Raw genomic sequence first — 20,659 nt, 5'->3', positions numbered from 1 at the left:
CAGCACACAAGTGACAAAGCTCAGATGGAAAAAGAAACAGTCCGTGGCATTTTACCTTTGTAATGAGGTCTGAGTGCCTGATGATGGCGCGGATAAAGAACCTGTGGTCCGTCACTTCTGCACCGTCTTGCACTTTGGCAGCGCCCAGGTAAAGGTGCATCTTGTGGTTGGCACAGGGCACAGCGGTCAGATCAAAGTTGCGCATCCGGCTGAGCTCCAGCTGGAAAGCCAGGGCAGGCTCCAGGTGTCGGTAAATGCGATCTTCTGCAAACTGGCCCAGCCAGACAGCAAAGACAGACACACAGACAAGACACTGAATTTGACATGGGGGCCAAATACCTGTTTGGTCCACACCCTGTCTTAGAGAACCCTGGTGTTTGTGGCTTTAGCACTCAGGGATGTAGCCTTCATCACGTCACCTGTGAACAACCCCAGGGCTCAGAGATCAGGGGTTTGGGAAGGTCCAGAGGGGAGCCGCAAGCACCACCAGTCTTGCATGCTGGCACGAACTTCTCGGCTCCTGGGTGAGCCTACCTAGTAGCCAGCACCTGCCAGCACAACTGGCCTCTGCTCTGCCACAACACAGAGTAACTCTCGAGAAGTTACTAATCCCTGTTTTCTTTGTGGAAACTGGTCCCCAAAGCAACAGACAGTGCTAGAGACTGAAGTAGAGAGAAAATGAAGACCCTAACAGAAGGATGGGTTTTAACTAGAACTGAAAGGTTTTAGATAAATTAAGCTACAAGATACTGAAGAGGATGGAGTCTTGAGTCTGTGTTGGGAATAGGCCCACCTCTTCTAAAATAGGGATCAGCAAAGCTTTTCTTAAAGGGCCAGAGAGGGAACGTGTGAGGCTGGTGAGCCACACGGTTGGTCACAGCCACGCCACCTCTGCCACTTGTGTGAGAAAGCCGCAGCACACAATAGGAGATCAAGCAGGTGTGGCTGTGTTCCCATCAAACTCTGTTTATAAAAATAGGCAGCCGGCCGGTAAGAACATAAGAAGAGGTTGGGAGAGCCATCTGAGGACAAAATGATTCAGATGAGGGAGACACCGGAGTGAAGGCTGAAAGGATGGGAAGCATGGGGTCTGAGCTTCACAGGGAAACACAATCCCAGAGGAAGGCTGGAGACTACACAGAAGTTACATACATGTTCTAGAATACAAGAGTACCTTAAGGACTGGGGACTATTACTCTTCCTGAGTATCAAAGAGAGGCAAGAACAGTATCACTGCTTTATGTCATACCTCGTCTCTTGCTCTGAATGTGAAAAACTTGGGAAATTCTTTCTGCAAAAGAAATCCATACAAAAAACAATGAAATCAACCAAGACTCATTTAAATACTGATATATTTGTTAGTGAATTTTTCTTAACCATAATCCCATCTGCTTCTAGAATGAATCATTTGGAAAACCTTTTCCTTTTTTATTTTTAAAAAAGATTTTATTTATTTATTTAGAGAGAGAGACAAGCATGAGCAGGGGACGGAAGAAGAAACAGGCTCCCGCTGATCATGGAGCACAATATGGGGTCCAATCCCAGAACCCCGAGATCATGTTCTGAGCTGAAGGCAGACGCTTAACCAACTGAACCACTCAGGTGCCCCAAAACCTTATTTTTTAGCAATAGCTCCCTTCCACCCCCATCTACAGAGTAAACATCAAATCAATGGCACTGAGTCTTTAGGAATGTTAAGAACTCACAGATGCACTGAGAATCACACTGACCTCTTGAGCAATCAGGAATGTGATTCTTCGGAGTCCATAATCCACAAGGATGTTTTTCTGCATTAAAAACCAAACATGTGGTTTATGTATACAATGGAATATTCCTCAGCCATTAGAAATGACAAATACCACCATTTGCTTCAACGTGGATGGAACTGGAGGGTATTATGCTGAGTGAAGTAAGTCAATTGGAGAAGGACAAACATTATATGTTCTCATTCATTTGGGGAATATAAATAATAGTGAAAGGGAATATAAGGGAAGGGAGAAGAAATGTGTGGGAAATATCAGAAAGGGAGACAGAACATAAAGACTCCTAACTCTGGGAAACGAACTAGGGGTGGTGGAAGGGGAGGAGGGCGGGGGGTGGGGGTGAATGGGTGACGGGCACTGAGGGGGGCACTTGATGGGATGAGCACTGGATGTTATTCTGTATGTTGGCAAATTGAACACCAATAAAAAAATAAATTTATTATAAAAAAATAAAAATAAAAATAAAAAAATAAAAACCAAACACACATAAAAACAACAAAAACCCCACACATAATGGAATAGTATTTAGCAATAAAAAGAAATGAAGTAGTAATACTAAGTTCCCACATGGATGAATCTTGAAAACATGATGCTGAGTCAAAGACACCAGTCACAAAAGACCTCATATTGCATGATTCCATTTATATGAAAACATAGGCAGATCCACAAGAGACAGAAGATGGATTCATGGTTGCCTAGGGTGGGGGTGGGGGGAGGTGTTGTGTTGAGGGAAAATGGGACATGATCGCTAACAGGTTTTCTTTTTGTAGATGATGATGGTGAACATGTTCTAAAATGTATTTATCATAATGATGGTTACACACTGTATGAATAGATCAAAAAGCACTGAATAGTACATTTTCAATGGGGAAATGGTACAGTATGTGAATTTCATTTAATAAGGCTGTTATATTAGAAAATATATATACATGCATATATATATACATTTTTAGCATTTCATGAAATCTTTAATAAAATTGAGGGAAGGTCACCATTATATTAAAAAAAAAAAAAAAGACAAGCTGGGATGGCTTAGCTGGCTCAGTCAGTGGAGCATGCAAGTCTTGTTCTTGGGGTTTGTGAGTTTGAGTCCCACACTGGGTGTAGAGATTACCTAAAAATGGAATCTTGAAAAAAAACGAGTAAAAAAGCACCAAAAAAGTGCACACTATATGACTGTATTTATACAAAATTCGAGAATAGATGAGATTATGTTGTTAAAACTCAGTAATGGTCAATTATCTCTGCCAAGAAAGAGAGGAGAACATTCATTTTTTTTTTTTATCTGAATGCGGGTTACACTTGGGAATTCACTATGAAAAATCATCAGGCTATACTTTATGATTTGTACACATTTTCTATAGATTAAACTGCAATAGGAAAGTACCCAAGAAAGGTACAAAACTGTTTTTAATTAATCCCTAAACAAAATAAACATTATCATATATCGTCTTATGGGAAAATAAAAACCCAAAAGACAAAGAAATATGGTTATTGCCTAACTTGTCCATAAAGTTAAGGAAAATTATTAGGGGAAAGAGTAGTCTTAGTGCATTTCAGAAAGATGTAAGTAGACAAACAAAAGAATACTTAATGGAATATAAGTTGTAAAGAGAACAGGATAAATCACAAAATAAAGGGGGTTTTTATGTGGGAAAACCATCCTGTTAAGGGGAGCCTGAATCATTAGTTCTCAACTAAGGATGTGTGTGAATGCATGCATGTGTGTGAGATTGCATATGTATGAGTGTGTATGTGGGAAAATACATACATAGGTATCTTATTAATGTAAAAAATTTAAAATACTATCTTAATATATAATATTAAAAGTCTTTTCCTTCCTCCAGCAGGTGTATATTCTTTTATGTCTCCTCTCTTTGGTATGTTATATATTATATACTCTTGTACAGAGGCACATACGTTTAATCATTTCTAGCTCATGGATACCCTCCGAGGTTGTTATTTAGAGAGTGACTTCTTCCCCTCTCACAGCCACAGGGCACCCATGGCACAGTCGTCCATGCTGTGAGGGGTCTTCCCTGCCCACACTTTCCATAGGTAAGTCTGGCATCCCTCCCACTGCTCTCTCTAGGTAAGAAACACCAACCATCATGAGCATCGTTTAATTTGGTTAAACGGTAGGGTGAGCTCCAACAGCTCAAATGTTACCTTATCCATGCCATGGGATACCAAGTATAAACCCAGTAAGGACATCACCTATGTCAAGAAGACACCGCTGGAGGGAAATATGCCAGTATTTCATCTCAGGGCTAGATAGCAGGGCTGTGGGGAGTTTTTTCTCTTTCTCTTTTTAATATTTTATTTAAATATAATTTGCCAACATACAGTATAACATCCAGCGTGGGTTTTGTTTTAAAACCTACTTTTCAGATTTGTCTGCACCTTAAAACATTTTCTACAGTGAACATTATTACATTGTTGATTAATCAAATCAAGTCTAAGTAAATCACAGACAATCATGTCCCTAAGCTTGCAAGGTGTTACCCATGACTCAGCATCACTCACCCCTAACCCCAATCACCAGGCCAGGTCCTCTGAGGGATGCTAAGTCAGAGGAGGCATCCCTCCCACCTGGCTGATATGGCCAATGCAACAAAGTACAGGTAAACAGACGAACAACAACTGAAAATGTCCCAGTGTTCTTCAAGTTCAGACCAACTCAGGAGAACTAACAGACAGACGGCATGCCTGGTGGACTTGATTAATTTAGGAGTTAGACATCTCAGCATCCCATTTTACAGAAGGGAAAACTAAGGATTAGAGAAGTAAAGTAACCTGCCCAAGTACCTTCCTGCTGTTTTCACTACCGCCCCTGGCCAAGCTGCTCCACATCTGTTTGCACGTTAAGTCCTTGAGCATATATCACAGCTGTCCCTACTGCCAGGGTGAGAATATATGCTGGCAACAGCCACATGTAATTTCTAAGAACAAGCTCTTCACATAGATGGCTAGCAGTGTAAGCAATTCTTTAAAGGTTTTGAGTTTTCTGCATTATCCAACAAAAACATTCCCTCCAAACTCTTCACTGAATGTGTCCTCCAAGTGGCATATACACTGCCTTATTTCATCATTCACTGCACAGGCAAAGTGGGTGTACAGTTGACCCTTGAACAATGTGAGGATTAGGGGTGCCCACCTCCTGCACAGCTAAAAATCCATGTATAACTTTTGACTCCCCGAGAACTTAACTATGAATATCCTACCATTGACCAGAAACCTTACCAGTAACATGAACAGTCAATGCTTTTTGCATGTTATATGTTTATATACCATAGTCTTACAATAAAGGAAGCCAATAAAAATGAAGTGTTATTAAGAAAATTACAAGGAAGAGAAAATACACTTACAGGACTATACTGTATTTGTCAGGAAAAAGTCTGCATATGAGTGCACCTGCATAGTTTAAACCATTTGTTCAAGGGTCAACTGTATATGTGTATTTTTTTTTAGAGATATAATGGTAGAGGCAGGGAGAGGCAGAGAAGAGGGAGAATCTTAGGCAGGTTCCACATCCAGCCCAGAGCCCAGTGCAGAGCTCGATCTCACCACCCTGAGATCATGACTTGAGCCGAAATCAAGACTCATATGCCCAACCGAGTCATCCAGGCACTCCTATACTTTGTCTTTTAATTGTTACAACACTTGGGAAGAAAGAAATGTTGCCCCTGTATTACTGGGGGAGAAGCTAAGGCTCTACCGAGTTCAGCCACTTCCGCCCAAGGTTACCAGCTCCAAGGAATAGCGGAGCTAGGAGGGGAGACCAGGTCTGTGGCTCTGAAGTACACAGCAGGACTTAGGCACATGTGACACCTCTCCATCACAAGCCCCTACTTCCTCCTTCAGTGACTCAGGACCAGAGGCATGCCCGACATACCTTGGACTGCACAAATGTCCGGAAAATTGGAACCAGCAGCTCGTCTTCCAGGTGATCCGCGTACTGGAGGGCCACATTCAGGATGTGAATGGGCTCTTCTCGGAGGTTCTGGAAGAGCAAAACAAAGGCAGGTGGTGGAAGGACTCAGGGGCCCCAGCCTGTCCCCTCCTCAGCATGCTCCCTGCTCTGACACTGACCTTGCTGTCTTCCTCAGAGTACAGGGAAGTACAGGCCTTGCTGAAGAGGGGTGCTTCCCTGGGCACGTTGGCAAAGCAGGAGATGACTTCGTCAAAGTTCCTAAGGGCGCAGGGTGCAGAGGCAGGGATGAGGGGCTACTGCCCCATGATGTCGAAGGTTAAGATTTCTCTTCAGGCACATGGGAGACTTGGGTCTTTCCTCCTTCCCACCCACTGCTCTACAAGCTCATCCGATGCAGAGCTCACATGGTTCCTGACCAGGTCCAAGGCACTGCCTATGGGGTCTTTCCCAAAAGGGATAGAAGGAACCTATGTGATCTGAGATCATGAATAAAAGAAAGGGTGTCCAGCATGCTGGGGCATCAGCTGGACTCCCCCTGTTTCAGGCTGGGAGACCCTCACACCTCACCAACCCCAAATCAACTATGGCTGTTGTGAAGTTACAACAAGAGAATTCAAGCATGATGCACAGAGGAATAGGTTGGGGCAGAGGCCAGTAATGACAGGACTAATCACTGACATTGATTGACCATGTCATTTTCACTTTAACTACACTTTATTGTTGTTATTATTATTTTTTTAAGTAGGCTCCTCACCCAATGTGGGGCTTGAACCCATAATCCTGAGGTCAAGAATTGCCAACAAGGCACCCCTCCCTTCTTAAACTACACTTTGTTTTTTGTTTTAAATCTTTTTAAAGATTTTATTTATTTGAGAGAGAGCAAGTGAGTGCACAAGCAGGAGCCCGGAACAGGGAGCCCTATGTGACGGGGCTCAATCCCAGGACCTCCAGAATAATGACCTGAGCCAAATGCAGACACTTAACCAACTGAGCCACCCAGGTGACCCAACTATACTTTAAATACAATATTTAATATATACTATCTCATTTAATTTTCCCAGTGATCCTATAAAGTAGATCCTTCTCTTATCCCCATTATAAAGATGGGAAAACAAAGGCACAGAGAGGTAAAATAATTTTCTCAAAGTCTCAGTGTGGAAGTGCACAGTCAGACAGTCTACACAAATGAACAAGTGGGGGCCAGGGAAAGCCTACTTGGCCCCTCTGCTCAGGGTGTCTGAGAGACTGAGCCATTCTGGGTACCTTGTGAAGTCCTCAAATCTCCTGAAGGCGACCATGGCCCCCATCCGCTGGCACAGTGGGGAGAAGCCGCTGTCCATGAAGAGCTCGGTGCTGTGCCTGAGCAGGTCAGGGTTGGTGATGCTGATGGGCACAGCCATCCTATGGGGGGACCAGAAGAGGGGAACAAAGCAGCTACTTGAAGCTCTGGCCCCAAGCACTTGTTCCTGCCTTGGAAGTTTCAGTGAGCCAGACTAGCATTAGAGACCTCCCACAGCAGGGCTTAAAATTTGGAGACGGAGGGGACTGGGATCTGGGGCTGAAAAGTCTTGTCTGATTACTCAGGCCCTGGAACAGACTAGGAGCTCAGCAAGTGAGGGATGGATGAATGAGTGAATGATGCATACATGCATGCACACAGACAAGTCCAGCCTCAACATGGTCCCAGGGAAATCCAAGATCAGGAACTTGGCCATAGAAAATGAACACAGTGCCAATTTCTCCTGGACAGCCCAGCCCTGGGTGGCTGGTGAAAAGGCAGACTTGGTTCTAGAGAGACATGCCAGGCCTGTGCTCCTCCAGTGCCTCCGCCTCCATCAAACCTGTCCTTGGGACAGGGTCAGAAACCAAAACTGGCCCCTCAGCCAGCAGCTCATTGGAGTTTAGCTGGTCCCTGCCTCCCAGGACTAGCTACTCACCAGCAGCAAGCACAAATGGATCCCCCAGAGCAATGACAATTGCGCCCTGGAGTCAAGTGAAGAAGGGAATGTTTATCAGATGGGGTACAGAAAAGTCAAAAGAGCAGGCCTGGGGCTGCCCTCCTGAAGAGGCAACTTGCCTCCAAGGTTACCCTTTGGCTGATATCTGAGAACTTGGGGAGGAGGAGTCCCACCATTCCCTAAATGATAAGAGGCTCACTGTGCCCAAATTGTTTGTACCATGTGGTTTATGCCAACCACCTACTTTTCTTCTGGGGTCTGGGATTTGGTACATGCTTGGCTGAGGACATCCACATGACCAGTTCCCCACAAAAATCCTGGGTGCTGAGTCTCTAACCAGATGCTGGACAGCACTGCACACAGGTCATCATAGCTCACTGTCAGGGGGATGAAGTACATCCTATGTGACTCCCTTGGGGAGGACTCTTGAAAGCTTGTACCAGAGGATACCCCATGACCCTTTTCCTCTTGCTGACTGTGCTTTGTTTCATGTCCTTTCACTGTGACAAGTCACAGACAGGAGCATGATATATACTACTTAGCCCTGTAAATCTTCTTAGCAAATCCTCAAATCTGGGGTGCTCTTGGGAGACCCCTGACCCAGGTGGGCGGTGGCCTCTATGCCTTCCTGTCGGGTACCCCTGAAATCACCATCCAGGCCCCCTGCTCCTGGACAGCTAAATGCAGAGTAGCAAACTGGCATGGCAACAGAAGCTGAATTCAGCCCATGGACTGATTGTAGTCACTGCAGCATTTTTAATTCTCATACATTAATTACCTTATCACAGTGAAAAGTTGAAGAATTTCATTTTTTAAAAGATTTTATTTATTTATTTGGGAGAGAGAGAAAGAGATCACAGAGGGAAAGGGAATAGCAGAGTCACCACTGAGCAGGGAGCCTGACATGGGGCTCGATCTCAGGACCCTGTGATCATGACCTGAGCTAAGATAGACACTTAACTGACTAAGTCACCCAGACGCCCCTCATTTTTTTTAAAGTCTAGATGTCCTGCTTCTCTTGTGGAGGGGAAAAAGGGAAAGATTTGGTCTTTCAGCAGCCCCTCAGGTAGGGCCATACTCTCCAGGTCTTACCTCCTGGCCAGGCTCACAGAACTCTGTGAGCCTGCCCCTAAGTCCTGGCTGCGCCCTGCATGAAGCTCTGCTGGCCTCTGGTCTGACCTCCCCATCCTGGTCCTCCGACCTAATTCACCGTGTGTCTGGTTCTACAGCCAGGCCCTCCTGGGAGGTGGGACTTTACTCGCCATAGCCCTTCCCAGAGGCCCTGAAGAGCGGGGTTAGGGGCAGCTGCAGGCAGGGTCTACTCTGAAGACCCAGGCCTAGAGGAAGATTCTGGAGCTCCCAGCCAATAGCCACAGCAAGGACCTGAGACAGTCAGGGAATCCCTCCAGGGCCCTTGGTGTCTGTGTTGGTCAAAATGGGACCCTGTGCCCACAGTGACGGTCCCAACAAGTAATCCAAATATGTGTACAGGTTCCATCTAAGAAACGAGTTGTGACTGACCCACAGCGTTTCGGAGAACCACCTTCTATCCTAACTGGGTTGAACTGCTAAGAAAAAAAAAAAAACAGAATGCCTCCTCACGGGCAGATAGTTTCAAAAGCCCTTACACCACACCTCCCAGTTCCCAAAATGATTCCAGGGCCATAAACACTTTGTTTCCTTTTCTCTCAAATGGACAAAATATCATGCTCTCTTTTTTAAATAAGAGTAAAAATAAATGATAAATACAAAAGGAGGTGCCTCATTGAGAAGCACTTCTTTTCTTCATTCATAGCCAAACAACACCCTTCTTCTTAAAAGCAACAGACAGAAAAACACATGCTTTCAAACCCTCAAGAGATCCTAATATTCCCCACTTCAAGAAATCATGAATCCTGTTGCCCATAGAGACACAAGATCTGATTAATTCACAGCCCAAATCATGATGAGACTGTTCTAGCCACAAGCCAGGCCTGTGGGGACCCCCAGGAGAACTGGACCCAGAGGCATGGGGAAGAGGGAAAGGGAATGCTCCAGATCTCAAGGAGACATGTTTACTTTAGCTGAAGGTAACTCACTCTACCTGACCAGGATGGTACTTCGGGTCCTGAAATAAGATGCATTAAGAAAACACACTTCATGGGGATCCAGAGGATCTGTAGGTGCTGCAGGGGGTACTCTGACGGGAGAGGCACGTGGCTCAAATCCCTACTACCCCATATGAATGAGCAGCTGGGCTTGTGCCAAGGGAAGATGTCAAATGGAGATGAAAACACATTTTTGGCCAGCAGATGGTGAGGACTGAATGAAACAGCATGGAAAGCTTAGCATGGTGCCTGACCAACAGCATGCCATCGGGCAGCACCAACACAGTGATAATCATCCCAGGGGTCCCTAATGTTCACCAACAACTTTCCACATGTCAGGCACTGCCCTAATGCCACATGCTTCTTGTCACATTTATTCTTCATAATGGCTTAGGAAAGAACTGTTGAATAGAACTTTCTGTGGTGATGGAATGTTCTAGAACTGCAATATCCAATATGGCAGCCACAAACCACATGTGGCTGTTGAGCACTTTAAGTGTCGCTGGTACAACTAAGGAAAAATTAAAAATTTAATTTAATTTCACTCGTTTTAATTTAAAGAGGCATATATGGGTAGTGGTTACTATACTGGGCAGTGCAGGTGGATGGGGTAGACACTGGATTATCTCATTTTACAGATGAGAGAACAGAGATGCAGGGAGATCCCACAGGGGAGAAGTGGTATCCCTGATGTCTCCCCAGACACACTCGCTGGGTCCCTCCAAAGACAGGACCTACACTGGTGACGAAGAAAAGAAACACACATGCCACGCCAGGGTGTGGACCATCCCATACCTGTTTGGGTGGGAAGAGGGCAGCATGAACTGGAATTCCACCACACAGGTGCCGTCCGGGAGCTGTCGGTGCTGCAAGCTGTTTAACTCATAGGCAATGTAGCCCCTCCGCACATAAACCTAATGAAGCAGAAGCCGCAGAAGACATTCTCTCAGAGGGCATTGCAGAGTGCCTTCCAAACCTGACAAAACTCAGGCTGGAGGGATACCAGAATGATCTCTAAGTGTTCTCCAAGCAGTAGCAAGGAACAAATCTGCTCACGTGTTATTACAATGTTACTTTCATCACAAAGGGCTAGAGAGTAAATGTTTTAGGCTTTGCAAGATATCGGTTCTCTATCACAACTATTATTCAATTCCGTTGTTGCAGCCTGGAAGCAGCCAAGGACAATATGTAGATAAATGGGCATGGCTGTGTTCCAATAAAACTTTATTAACAAAAACAAGCAGTGGGCCAGATGCAGCCCGCAGGCTACAGTCTGCCGACACCTGCTCTAGAGTAGCCCGCCGTCCAACAGAAACGTAACATAGCCACATAAGCAATTTTGGTTTTCCATTTTCTAGTAGCCACTTCAGAAAAAGCAGCAGGTAAAAATAAGTTTAATAATAGATTTCATTTCATCCCCGATTCCAAATGTAATGTCCTTTCAACATGTAATCAATATAAAATTATTGATGCAGTTGCGATTCTTTCTCCATGCAGAGTCCTTGAAAGCCAGCATGCATTGTATACTCAGAACACAGCTCAACCCAGACCAGCTAGCTGCATTTCAAGTGCTCACTAGCCACATGGAGCCAGTGGCTGCCCTATTGGACAGCACAGTTCCAGAGGTTAAGACGGTGGGATTTCTTTAATCAAATAGGGAAAATAAGAATTGTGTAGCAAGAGTTAACATAGCAGGCCTAACCACCATTCTTCAAAGACCATTGGCCGGCCTCCAGGAACTTGAATTTGGCAGGGTTCCCACTATTCCCTGGTAAGAATGGTTTGTGGCACCTGAGCTGTATAAAGAGTGGATTTATGTTGAACCTGTCCTTTCTTTCTGGGAGTTCAGAATCGTGTCACAAACTAGGACCAGTCCCCATTAAAACCCCTGGGAGTTGAGTCTCTGAGCCTCATTTCAAACATGTTTTCATAACTTATTGTTTGAGGAATTGAAAGTGCCTACAGGACCACTGGAAGCTTGTATCTGGTTTCCTTTGGATGTTGCCCCATGCACTTTGTCCCTCTGCTGATTGTGCTTTGCGTCCTTTCATTCTAGCAAGTCACAGCCATAAGCATAACCATCTGCTGAGTCCTGTGAGTCTTCCCAGTGAATCATCGGACCTGGGGCTGGTCCTGGGGACATCCGCACATATAGAGCAGGAACAAAACTCTACACATCTAAGAGACCGAGTGAAAATGTCATGTTCACAATGCTCTTTTGAGTCATGGAGAAAAGGCTGGATTATGTTCAATAAGCCTGTCGAACAAAGGGACAGGATGTTCAAAGAGCTCTGGAAAATTCTCAAACAGGAAAAAAAAAAAAAAACCTAAAACAAAACAGGATTTGGCACTCCAAAAAGCAAAGAAGGTAGGCTGATGCTTTCTTTCCACTTGACACAGGATCCCCTCAAATAGGACAGGCACTTGGATAGTGAGCAGCAATAGTGTTCACATCAAATGCTAGTGCTCATTTATCTTCAAATAACCCTGTGAGGTAGGCATTACCGCCCCTGCTGTGGCATGAGAATCTAAAGGTCCAGAGAAGGCAGGCAACTGGCCAGAGGTCACATAGCCCGTAACCTCGCATAGGTTGCTCCCACTGACGGGAACCTCTTTGCTTCTTCCCTTCCCACCAGTTCTGACTCGCTCTTCCGATGCTTGCTTTCGTATCACTTTCTCATCCAAGTCTGGGCTGACCCTCCCGGTAAGGTTAAATCCTGCTGTCCGATTCTCAGCGTGATGGCTGTGTTCCCACTGCAGCCCTACCATATGTGCAATGAAGGAAATATTTAGTGTGTGTCTCTCCCCAGCCAGAGAGAAGCTCCATGAGGACAGAGACTATGGCTGTTTCCTGCCGTGTCCCCAGTGTCTGGCACACAGTGGGTCTCGATATAGTTGAACATTGGAAAGAGCAGGGGGTGGGAGAGGGGGAGGCACTTATAAGCACTACTGGGTCTCACTGTTGGAAGCAGGGACCTGAAAAGGATTCTCTGAGGTGAAACCAGGGAGGAGGTAAAGACTGCAGGCCCAAGAGACTCTGGGGCTGTTACATGCTCACAAACCCAAAATGGTCTCCATGGAGACCCAGCCAAGCTTCCAGCACCAGGATGAGGGGCCCACAAGGTCTACAAAGGTGGAAGAAGAGGGAGTGGGGGCCACAGGGAACTGAGACTCCAAGATCAGAGGTTTTTGCTGCTGGTCACTCCCTTCTCTGTCCCATCACCAGGGAGGGTACCTTAAATTGTCACCTAGACTCCCTCCAGCTCTTGCAGTTTGAAGCAGATGAGTCTTCCAAAGAAAGTTATCTAATGCAGTGAGTCAGAGTTTGCATGAGGTGCCTCAGCTCTTAGTTGTGGGTATTTAGGTGTGCCCTGCCGAGATGAGGCCAGGATGGCACAGGAGAGAACAAGGATTACCAGCAAGGACTCCAGATTGAGACCACCATTCACACCATTGAGTGTGAATGGTGGTCCTGCCACTCCCCAGCTCTGAAACCATCTCTCCCAGCTTCACTTCCCTTTCCTGGAAGCTGGGTATAGTAACAGTACCTGCCCTGTAGAGAGAAGGACAAGATCCCATGCTCAAGGCATGTGGCTGGTGGGCAGTGGCTGCTGGAACCGGCATGTTCAGTGCAGATGCTGTTCCTGGGGCCCCCCTCCTACTTACCTCCAAAGATGCCATACAGACAACTTTGTTGGTGTGGTAGAAGAAAGTGGGCAGGACGTCAAATATGGTCGTTTCTGAGAGTATTAATTTCTGCGGGATGGGAAGGAGCAAAAAAAGGAAATGTTACCAAGTTTTAATCAAGGGTCAGATGAGCGGAAGGGGGGTAGCAGGGAGGGGAACCCGGCACTGGTATCATCAACAAAATTCTACCAGCATTCCAGGCCATAGAGCTGAAAGTGGAAACAGTTTGGGGACGACTGCCCCTAAGGCTCCCCTTTCCAAATGCGGAGAGGAGGTACCTGGAGACTGCAAATGATCCAAAACTGGGGGATGAGGGGAGCCCAAAAGATGAAGCCATGCCTCAGCCATGTGAGTGTTCATGGTTTCCAGTAACTCCATTAAAATTGTACGTTGTGGGGAGCCTTGCAGCCTGATGCTCCGTCCACCCTGTGGGACTGAACCTCTCCCAAAGGCTCCCCAAGGCCCCATCGGGCAGCCCTGGCCACAGTGGACTAAACTGCTGGTATTTGCAACTGTGCCCGGAACCCAGTGCCGCCCCACTGAGGGCGTGGGGAACCCATGTATCTGAGGCCCCACCTGGGCCACAGTGTGTGCTCTGTGAATAGAAGGAGGTGGCCTCACCTTGAGGTTTTCTGGGCAGAACTGGTGGCCGTACATGTCGATGGCAGACAGGAAAATGGACTCTACCTGGTTGTGCCTCAGCTCATAGGACGGGAGGTGGGAGGCAATCAGGACCTGCGGGAGGGGGTGGGGAGCAGAGGGGCTGGGGTAAACCAACCCTTCAGGGGAGAAGCCTAGGGCCAGGCCCTGGGGTCGGATGCGGGATGGCAACAGAAGGGCTATGCACCGTGAGGGACACGGGTGGCGAGAAGGACAGCACCCCACGACTCTACCTGTCTGGCTCTGAGGGCCACCTTGCAATGCTCGCTTTTGCTCAGCTGAGTGAGCTCGTTGAGGATGGAGGTCAGCTCTTCAGACAGGGAAGGGTCTGGGCCACAGAGCTCATCCTTTGGGGGACAAAGACAGAATCCAAATGGCTTCCCTCCGCCAGAAGGAAACAAGCCAGCACTCACCCTCAGCTGGGGGGGGGGGGTTGCAGCTACCCCAAGTCAGACAGCTGCTCAGCTCTCTGAGCATCCCTAGCACAGCTTAATCATACATAATCATACATCTGCCATGTGTCCCCCATTCATCCACCTGCTAACACACCCTAAACACCCACTCAGACAAAAAATACAACTCCATCTCTACCTACATCACTATTAGTAGCCACCCAATATTAGGTACTTAATATGTGCCAGGCAAGCAACTCTACCCTTTACATTCATTTCCCCAAACTCTCCCACCCCTCTGAGGAGTTACAATATGATTCCCATTTTACAGATGAGGAAACTAAGACTCAGAAGTAGTGTGCCATCAAGCATAGGCAAAGCAGAGCCACATCCAAACCCAAGTCTATTCTGTCCCCAAGGCTTCTCTTTCCTCAATACATTGCTGCTTGACTTAAGGGGTTTCAGAGAAGAGGGATGAGGGGAAATAGAGCCAGGTACAAAGAGTAAGGTTCACACAGGATGCTCTAATGAGGGTTTGATAAGCCACCCTCTAGGAGCAGCATTCTGGAGAGTTCAAGGGCAGCTTCTTACAGGAAGGAGGATCTGGAGTTGCAGAAAAAGTAGAGGAACAGCAGATCCCATTGGCATCCCTCCTCACACTTCTGAATAAGAGACCTTTTTGCCAGACACCAGGGCTGTGTGCACCTGGTCTGTGCATATCCTCCTTGTGCCCTACATGCAAGAAGGGCTTGGGAATGGCTCAGAGCAGGTGCTCCCTAATACCCATTGAAGACAGAACAATGACGGCTGGGAATCTGAACACTCCAGCAACACACCTCCACCCTGCGCCAGCCCAGACTGCTCTCCATGAAATCACCAGATTGGTGGGGCCATTGGTCCTTTCTTCTACACCTGCCTCTGCATTTCCCTACTTAGAATGAACCTGCTCTGTTTTTATGATCAGAACATCCATAATGCATTAATATTTCACATTTGTACACAAACATACAAGCATGCGGGTGCTGAAGAAATCACATAGGTTACTCTAAACTTTCTCTCCCTCCCCTGCTGTGATTTGCTTTAGAAACCAAGTCCCCTTAAAGACTCAAAGAAGTTCTTTTGAGACTCAAAAAAAATTTCATTTCAAAGTGAATATTCAATTAACAAGTCTTTTCAGAGAGTCTTCTAGGCACCAAATACCATCAAATGCAAAGAACTCACCATTTTCAACAAATGAACCAAGAGAGCCAAAAGAATAGTGGATCTCGCACACATTCCCCAAACTGCACCTGATACAATATTTTCAGCCGCCTTCGCTGAGAATCCCCAAACAAGTGTCCTCATTCTCTGATCTGGGGGCCACTCCACTCTGTCCTCCAGTATACATAACTTTTAGCAGCTTCATGCCCAGAAGAGAGTCAGTATGTGCACAAAGATTAATGAACACCAGGATAATCCACAGATCTCACTCCTGGCCTTTGAATGGCGAGCCAATAGTAACAGGTAACAGGCACACCTTGCTTTACACTCAACTGAAAAAGACTCCATCCAAAGGAGGTATTTTGCAAAGGATTACACTATCTTGGCAATGGCATTCTCCACAAAGAGTGGACATCTCTTTGGGCGTAAGTTCCCAATCCTGGCTGCAAGCTGCAATCACTTGGAAAGCCCTCCCTGCCAATTTAATTTTTAAGAATTTCAAAAACTACACAAGAATCAAGGATCAGTAGGGGCACCCAAGTAGCTCAGTTGGTTGAGCATCGGACCCTTTATTTTGGCTCAGGCCATGATCTCAGGGTCCTGGGATTGAGCCCTGTGTTAGGCTACACTCTCAGCTGGGAGTCTGCTTAAGGATTCTCTCTCTCTCTCCCTCTGTCTCTCCACACTCTCTCTAAAATAAATAAATCTTTAAAACAAAATTAAGGATCAGTACATTGAAAACCTCTATACGGATGATCCAGATTCACCAGGTGTTAAACGCTTATTATTATCATACTTGCTTTTTCTCTGGTAAGCATATACACACGCATGCAAGTATGCACACATACATTTTCTTTCTTTGAGAGTCAGTTACAGACACTGCAATCCTTCCCACTAAGATTGTACCTCCTTAAGAAAAAAGATCCTCTCTTAGGTAAAAAACCACTAAAAACACCCAAGAAATTAGACATTAAACTGATATTATTATATAATATACAACTTATATTTAAGTTTCCAATGGGGGGGGCTTTCAAAAAATATTAATGCCTGGTCCACATCCCCAGAAAGCCTGATTTAACTGACTAGGGTGGGGCCTGAGCATCTGTATTTTTAAAAAGCTCCACTACACTTGCCCCAGGAGATTCTCATGTGCAGCTAGGAGTAAGAGATCCTTATGTTGCCCTAGATTTCAAAATGATTTTTTACAAAAATATCAGTGTTGTTTTTTTTTAAGATTTATTTATTCATGAGAGACACAAAGAGAGAGCCAGAGACACAGGCAGAGGGAGAATCAGGCTCCCTCTGGGGAATCCGGTGTGGAACTCGATCCCAGGACCCAGGGATCATGACCTGAGCCAAAGACAGATGCTCAACCACTGAGCCACCCAGACACCCCCAAAATATCAAGTTTTTATGAATCCATCTTGTTAGGGTGTTAACTATCCTATAAACCCAGGCCCAAATTTGGCCCACTGCCCATTTTTATAAATAAAGTTTTCTTGGGTACACAGCCCCACTCATACATTTATATATTATATTTATACTTATATATTGTCTATGGTTTCATTCACACTACAATAGCAGAGCTAAGTTGTTACAACACAGGCTGTGTGGTTCTCAAGACTAAAATATTTACTATCTTTGCAAAAAAAAAAAAAAAAATTTGCCAGCCCCTTCTTGCTATAAGCTAAGTCCAGATCTCTCTTACTATCTGCTGATTCTACATTTTCCAAGTGAGCCATCAGGGACCAGATCAAGGAAAAAAATCTTTAGCTATAAAGAATGCTAGTTATCACTAGTCAACAGAAATCAGAACAAAGAAATTCCATGCTTCTCCAAGAAGGCAAAATAAAAATCCTACCAAGACTCAGAATCCAATATCCCATAATAACTTATGACTCTGGAGCCAGGTTATGGGTTCAAGTCCCAGCTCTGCATTCATTTTTTTTTTTAAGATTTTATTTATTTATTCATGAGAAACACACAGAGAGAGGCAGAGACACAGGCAGAGAAGCAGGGTCCCTGTGGGGAGCCCGATGTGTGATTTGACCCCAGGACTCCAGGATCACGCCCTTGGCCGAAGGCAGAGGCTCAACCTCTGAGCCACCCAGGCATCCCCCAAGTTCTGCCTTTAGAAGTTGGATGCCCTTAGGAAAGTGACATCACTTCCCCCATGCTCTGCCAAAGTGGGAGCGAGAGTAGCGTGCACCTTCCAGGCTTGCTGTGAGAATTAAATGAGTTAGTATTTATACAGCATGGCAGGAGTACCCGGGACATAGAGGGTGCTTTTGAGTGTTAGCCATGATCTCCTCTAGCAACTGATAAATCCCACCCATTGCCTGGCTTCATAAACTACGTCTTATTGAGACACAGGCATGTCCATTGCTTACACTGTACAAGATCAGGACTGAGACTGTATGACCGGCAAAAGCTGAAATATTAATACTCTGGCCATTTGCGGAATGTCTGCAGACCCCAAGCTATTCCCACTGTGAGTACAAGGCGCTCTTTCCTGCTTACAATCAACATGATCACCAGCTGGTTCTTCTTGGCCACCTGTGCATGGGAAAAGATGCAATCCAGCACCTGAGACATGTCTGGCTTCAGCTGCTCCCTGAGGTTTATCACACACTTGTCATAGTGAGCTGCAGGGAGACAAAAGGGGTAAGGCTCAGGGCCCTCCCGCCGTGTGGGCTTGTCACCAGTGCTGGTAGCAACTCTTGCCTTGTTGGAAATGGTGTTCCACGCGTAAGTATCTTCGCAGGAGGTCCAACACCACCGCCTTCATGTAGCCACGGATCCCACTGCGGTACCTGAGGAGGAAGGTGAGGCTGCTTGAACCATCAGCTCCACTTCCTGGGGCGGAGGGGCAGGTTTACAGCCAGGGCTTTTAGGACTTCAAAAAGGAGAAAACAGTAATCAAGTATCTGGAGGCTGTATCCCCTAATCCTCAAGGCTGGGAGAGATGTGTGAGTTGGTTAATTTGCACTAATTCTACAGGCCAAAGACAGCAGTGACTTGCACATGGTCATATATCCAGCCAGGGTCCAAGCCTGAGCCTTTGGATGGCACCTGCCAAACCCCAGAGAGAAAAGATGAGATGCTGAGAAAGGTCAGCCTTGTATACACTATTGATACCAGAAATAATCAATTAACCATCCTAGGTATAAAGATAGCTTGAAAGATAAACAAAACTTGAAAGAATTTATCGATAGATCCTATGTAAATTTCACTTTCTTTTTGAAAAACCAAATTTTAACCTGGATGTTCCCTAAAACATTTCATCTAAATAATTTCTGCACGTAGGAAAATGAGTTTCTTAAGTGATATGACACTGAGTTTTAAGGGCATTAAGACCAGTTTAACCCCAGAGTCATTGACAATAAAAGAACCTAATACATGCATTTATTCAATTATGACTTATTTTTTAATATTATTTATTTATTTATTTATTTATTTATTTATTCATGAAAGACACAGAGCATGAGAGAGAGACAGAGACACAGGCAGAGAGAGAAGCAGGCTCCCCATAGGGAGCCCGACATGGGACTCGACCCCGGGTCTCCAGGATCACAACCCAGGCTGAAGGTGGCGCTAAACCGCTGAGCCATCCGGGCTGCCCCTATTCAATTATGATTTAAAAAGAAAAAACAATTACATATATATGAGAGCTCTGAGGGGCGCCTGGGTGGCTAAGACGGTTAAGTATCTGACTCACGATTTCAGCTCAGGTCATGAACTCAGGGTCCTGGGATTGAGACTCGTGTTGGGTGCTGTGCTCAGTGGGGAGTCGGCTTGAGGATTCTCTCTCCCTCTGCCCCTCCCCCTATTCGTGCACGCAAACACACGTGCTCTCTTTCTAATAAATATATCTTTTAAAAAAAAGAATAGAGGGTCACCTGGGTGGCTCAGCGGTTGAGCGTCTGCCTTTGGCTCAGGTTGTGATCTTGGAGTTCCAGGATCGAGTCCCACATCAGGCTCCCCACAGGGAGCCTACTTCTCCCTCTGCCTGTGTCTCTGCCTCTCTCTCTGTGTCTCTCATGAATAAATAAATAAATATTTAAAAAGAGAACAGAGTTTTGATATTTATGTCTAACACAGAAAAATCTGCAAACGGATTTGGTTAATTCGTCATTTGTTTATCTAGGCATTTTTCTGAAGTTAAAGGGTGGGTTTAAGGTTAGCGGCCAAAGCATTCTGGGGATGGTCTCCCCTCCTAGCCCTTGGCTGTGAAACTCTCTTCATGGGGAATCCCCCCTAAGACTTCCTTCTTCAGCTCAGTCCTATGGGGCAGGCTGAGACCCCATGAACCAAGGCAGTCCCGGAAAAGAAGGGTAGTCTCCAATGGTCCTATTTCTCTGTGCCTCAGTTTCTGGCACGTGGTAAAATGTACATACACTTAATCTCTTCCAGCTTAAAACCTTTTCAATTCTGCCTTTATTAGCAAAGCTTTCCTGCGAGATAATATTCACACAACATGGTAGTTCTTCCTGTCATCAGGATAGTTCTCTCTGCTCAAGAGCTGCTTAAAATACAAATTCTTTTTTTTTTTTTTTAAAGATTTTATTTATTTACTCACGAGAAACACACAGAGGCAGAGACACAGGTAGAGGGAGAAGCAGGTTCCCTGAGGGGAGCCCAATGCGGGACTCAATCCCAGGACTCTGGGATCACAACCTGAGCTGAGGGCAGATGCTCAACCGCTGAACCACCCAGGGGTCCCTACAAATTCTTCATCAACTCTCTTCTGCAATGATTTCAAAATCACAATGATAATCTATATAGTCCTTTATAGCCTATAAAACCACTGCATCCCATTGTCATATAGTCAAAGCTCACATAAGGACTCTCTATGTGTAAGTACTTCATGAACATTAATCCACTCAGAAAAGAATGACCTCTTGTGAGTGAAGTGTTTTTATTCCCATTTTACAAACTGGCAAACTGAGATGACAGGAGAAAAGGGTTAGGAGTACCT

General features: G+C 45.6%; 1 protein-coding gene across 7 annotated transcripts in view; it reads right to left on the bottom strand.

Annotated features, from left to right (window-relative positions):
* Window positions 1–20,659, bottom strand: part of ACACB (acetyl-CoA carboxylase beta) — a 132,333-nt gene that overhangs the window by 29,910 nt on the left and 81,764 nt on the right. For all 7 annotated transcript variants that reach the window (XR_005983814.1, XM_041729465.1, XM_041729464.1 and 4 more), the window contains 12 exons: window positions 18,406–18,494; window positions 18,202–18,326; window positions 14,323–14,436; window positions 14,051–14,164; window positions 13,409–13,498; window positions 10,538–10,656; window positions 6,961–7,098; window positions 5,856–5,955; window positions 5,659–5,766; window positions 1,731–1,787; window positions 1,250–1,291; window positions 56–271 (listed from right to left, as the gene is read on the bottom strand). Coding sequence is in view for 6 of the 7 variants with exons in the window: in XM_041729465.1 (XP_041585399.1) it covers window positions 56–271; window positions 1,250–1,291; window positions 1,731–1,787; window positions 5,659–5,766; window positions 5,856–5,955; window positions 6,961–7,098; window positions 10,538–10,656; window positions 13,409–13,498; window positions 14,051–14,164; window positions 14,323–14,436; window positions 18,202–18,326; window positions 18,406–18,494 (1,312 nt within the window). In the remaining variant the exon portion in view is untranslated. The remainder of the gene's footprint in view (window positions 1–55; window positions 272–1,249; window positions 1,292–1,730; window positions 1,788–5,658; window positions 5,767–5,855; window positions 5,956–6,960; window positions 7,099–10,537; window positions 10,657–13,408; window positions 13,499–14,050; window positions 14,165–14,322; window positions 14,437–18,201; window positions 18,327–18,405; window positions 18,495–20,659) is intronic.

Source organism: Vulpes lagopus, chromosome 14 (assembly GCF_018345385.1).
Source record: "Vulpes lagopus strain Blue_001 chromosome 14, ASM1834538v1, whole genome shotgun sequence".
NCBI lineage: Eukaryota > Metazoa > Chordata > Mammalia > Carnivora > Canidae > Vulpes > Vulpes lagopus.
Note: the sequence above shows the minus strand (reverse complement) of the source record. Positions and strands in the feature narration are given on the sequence as shown.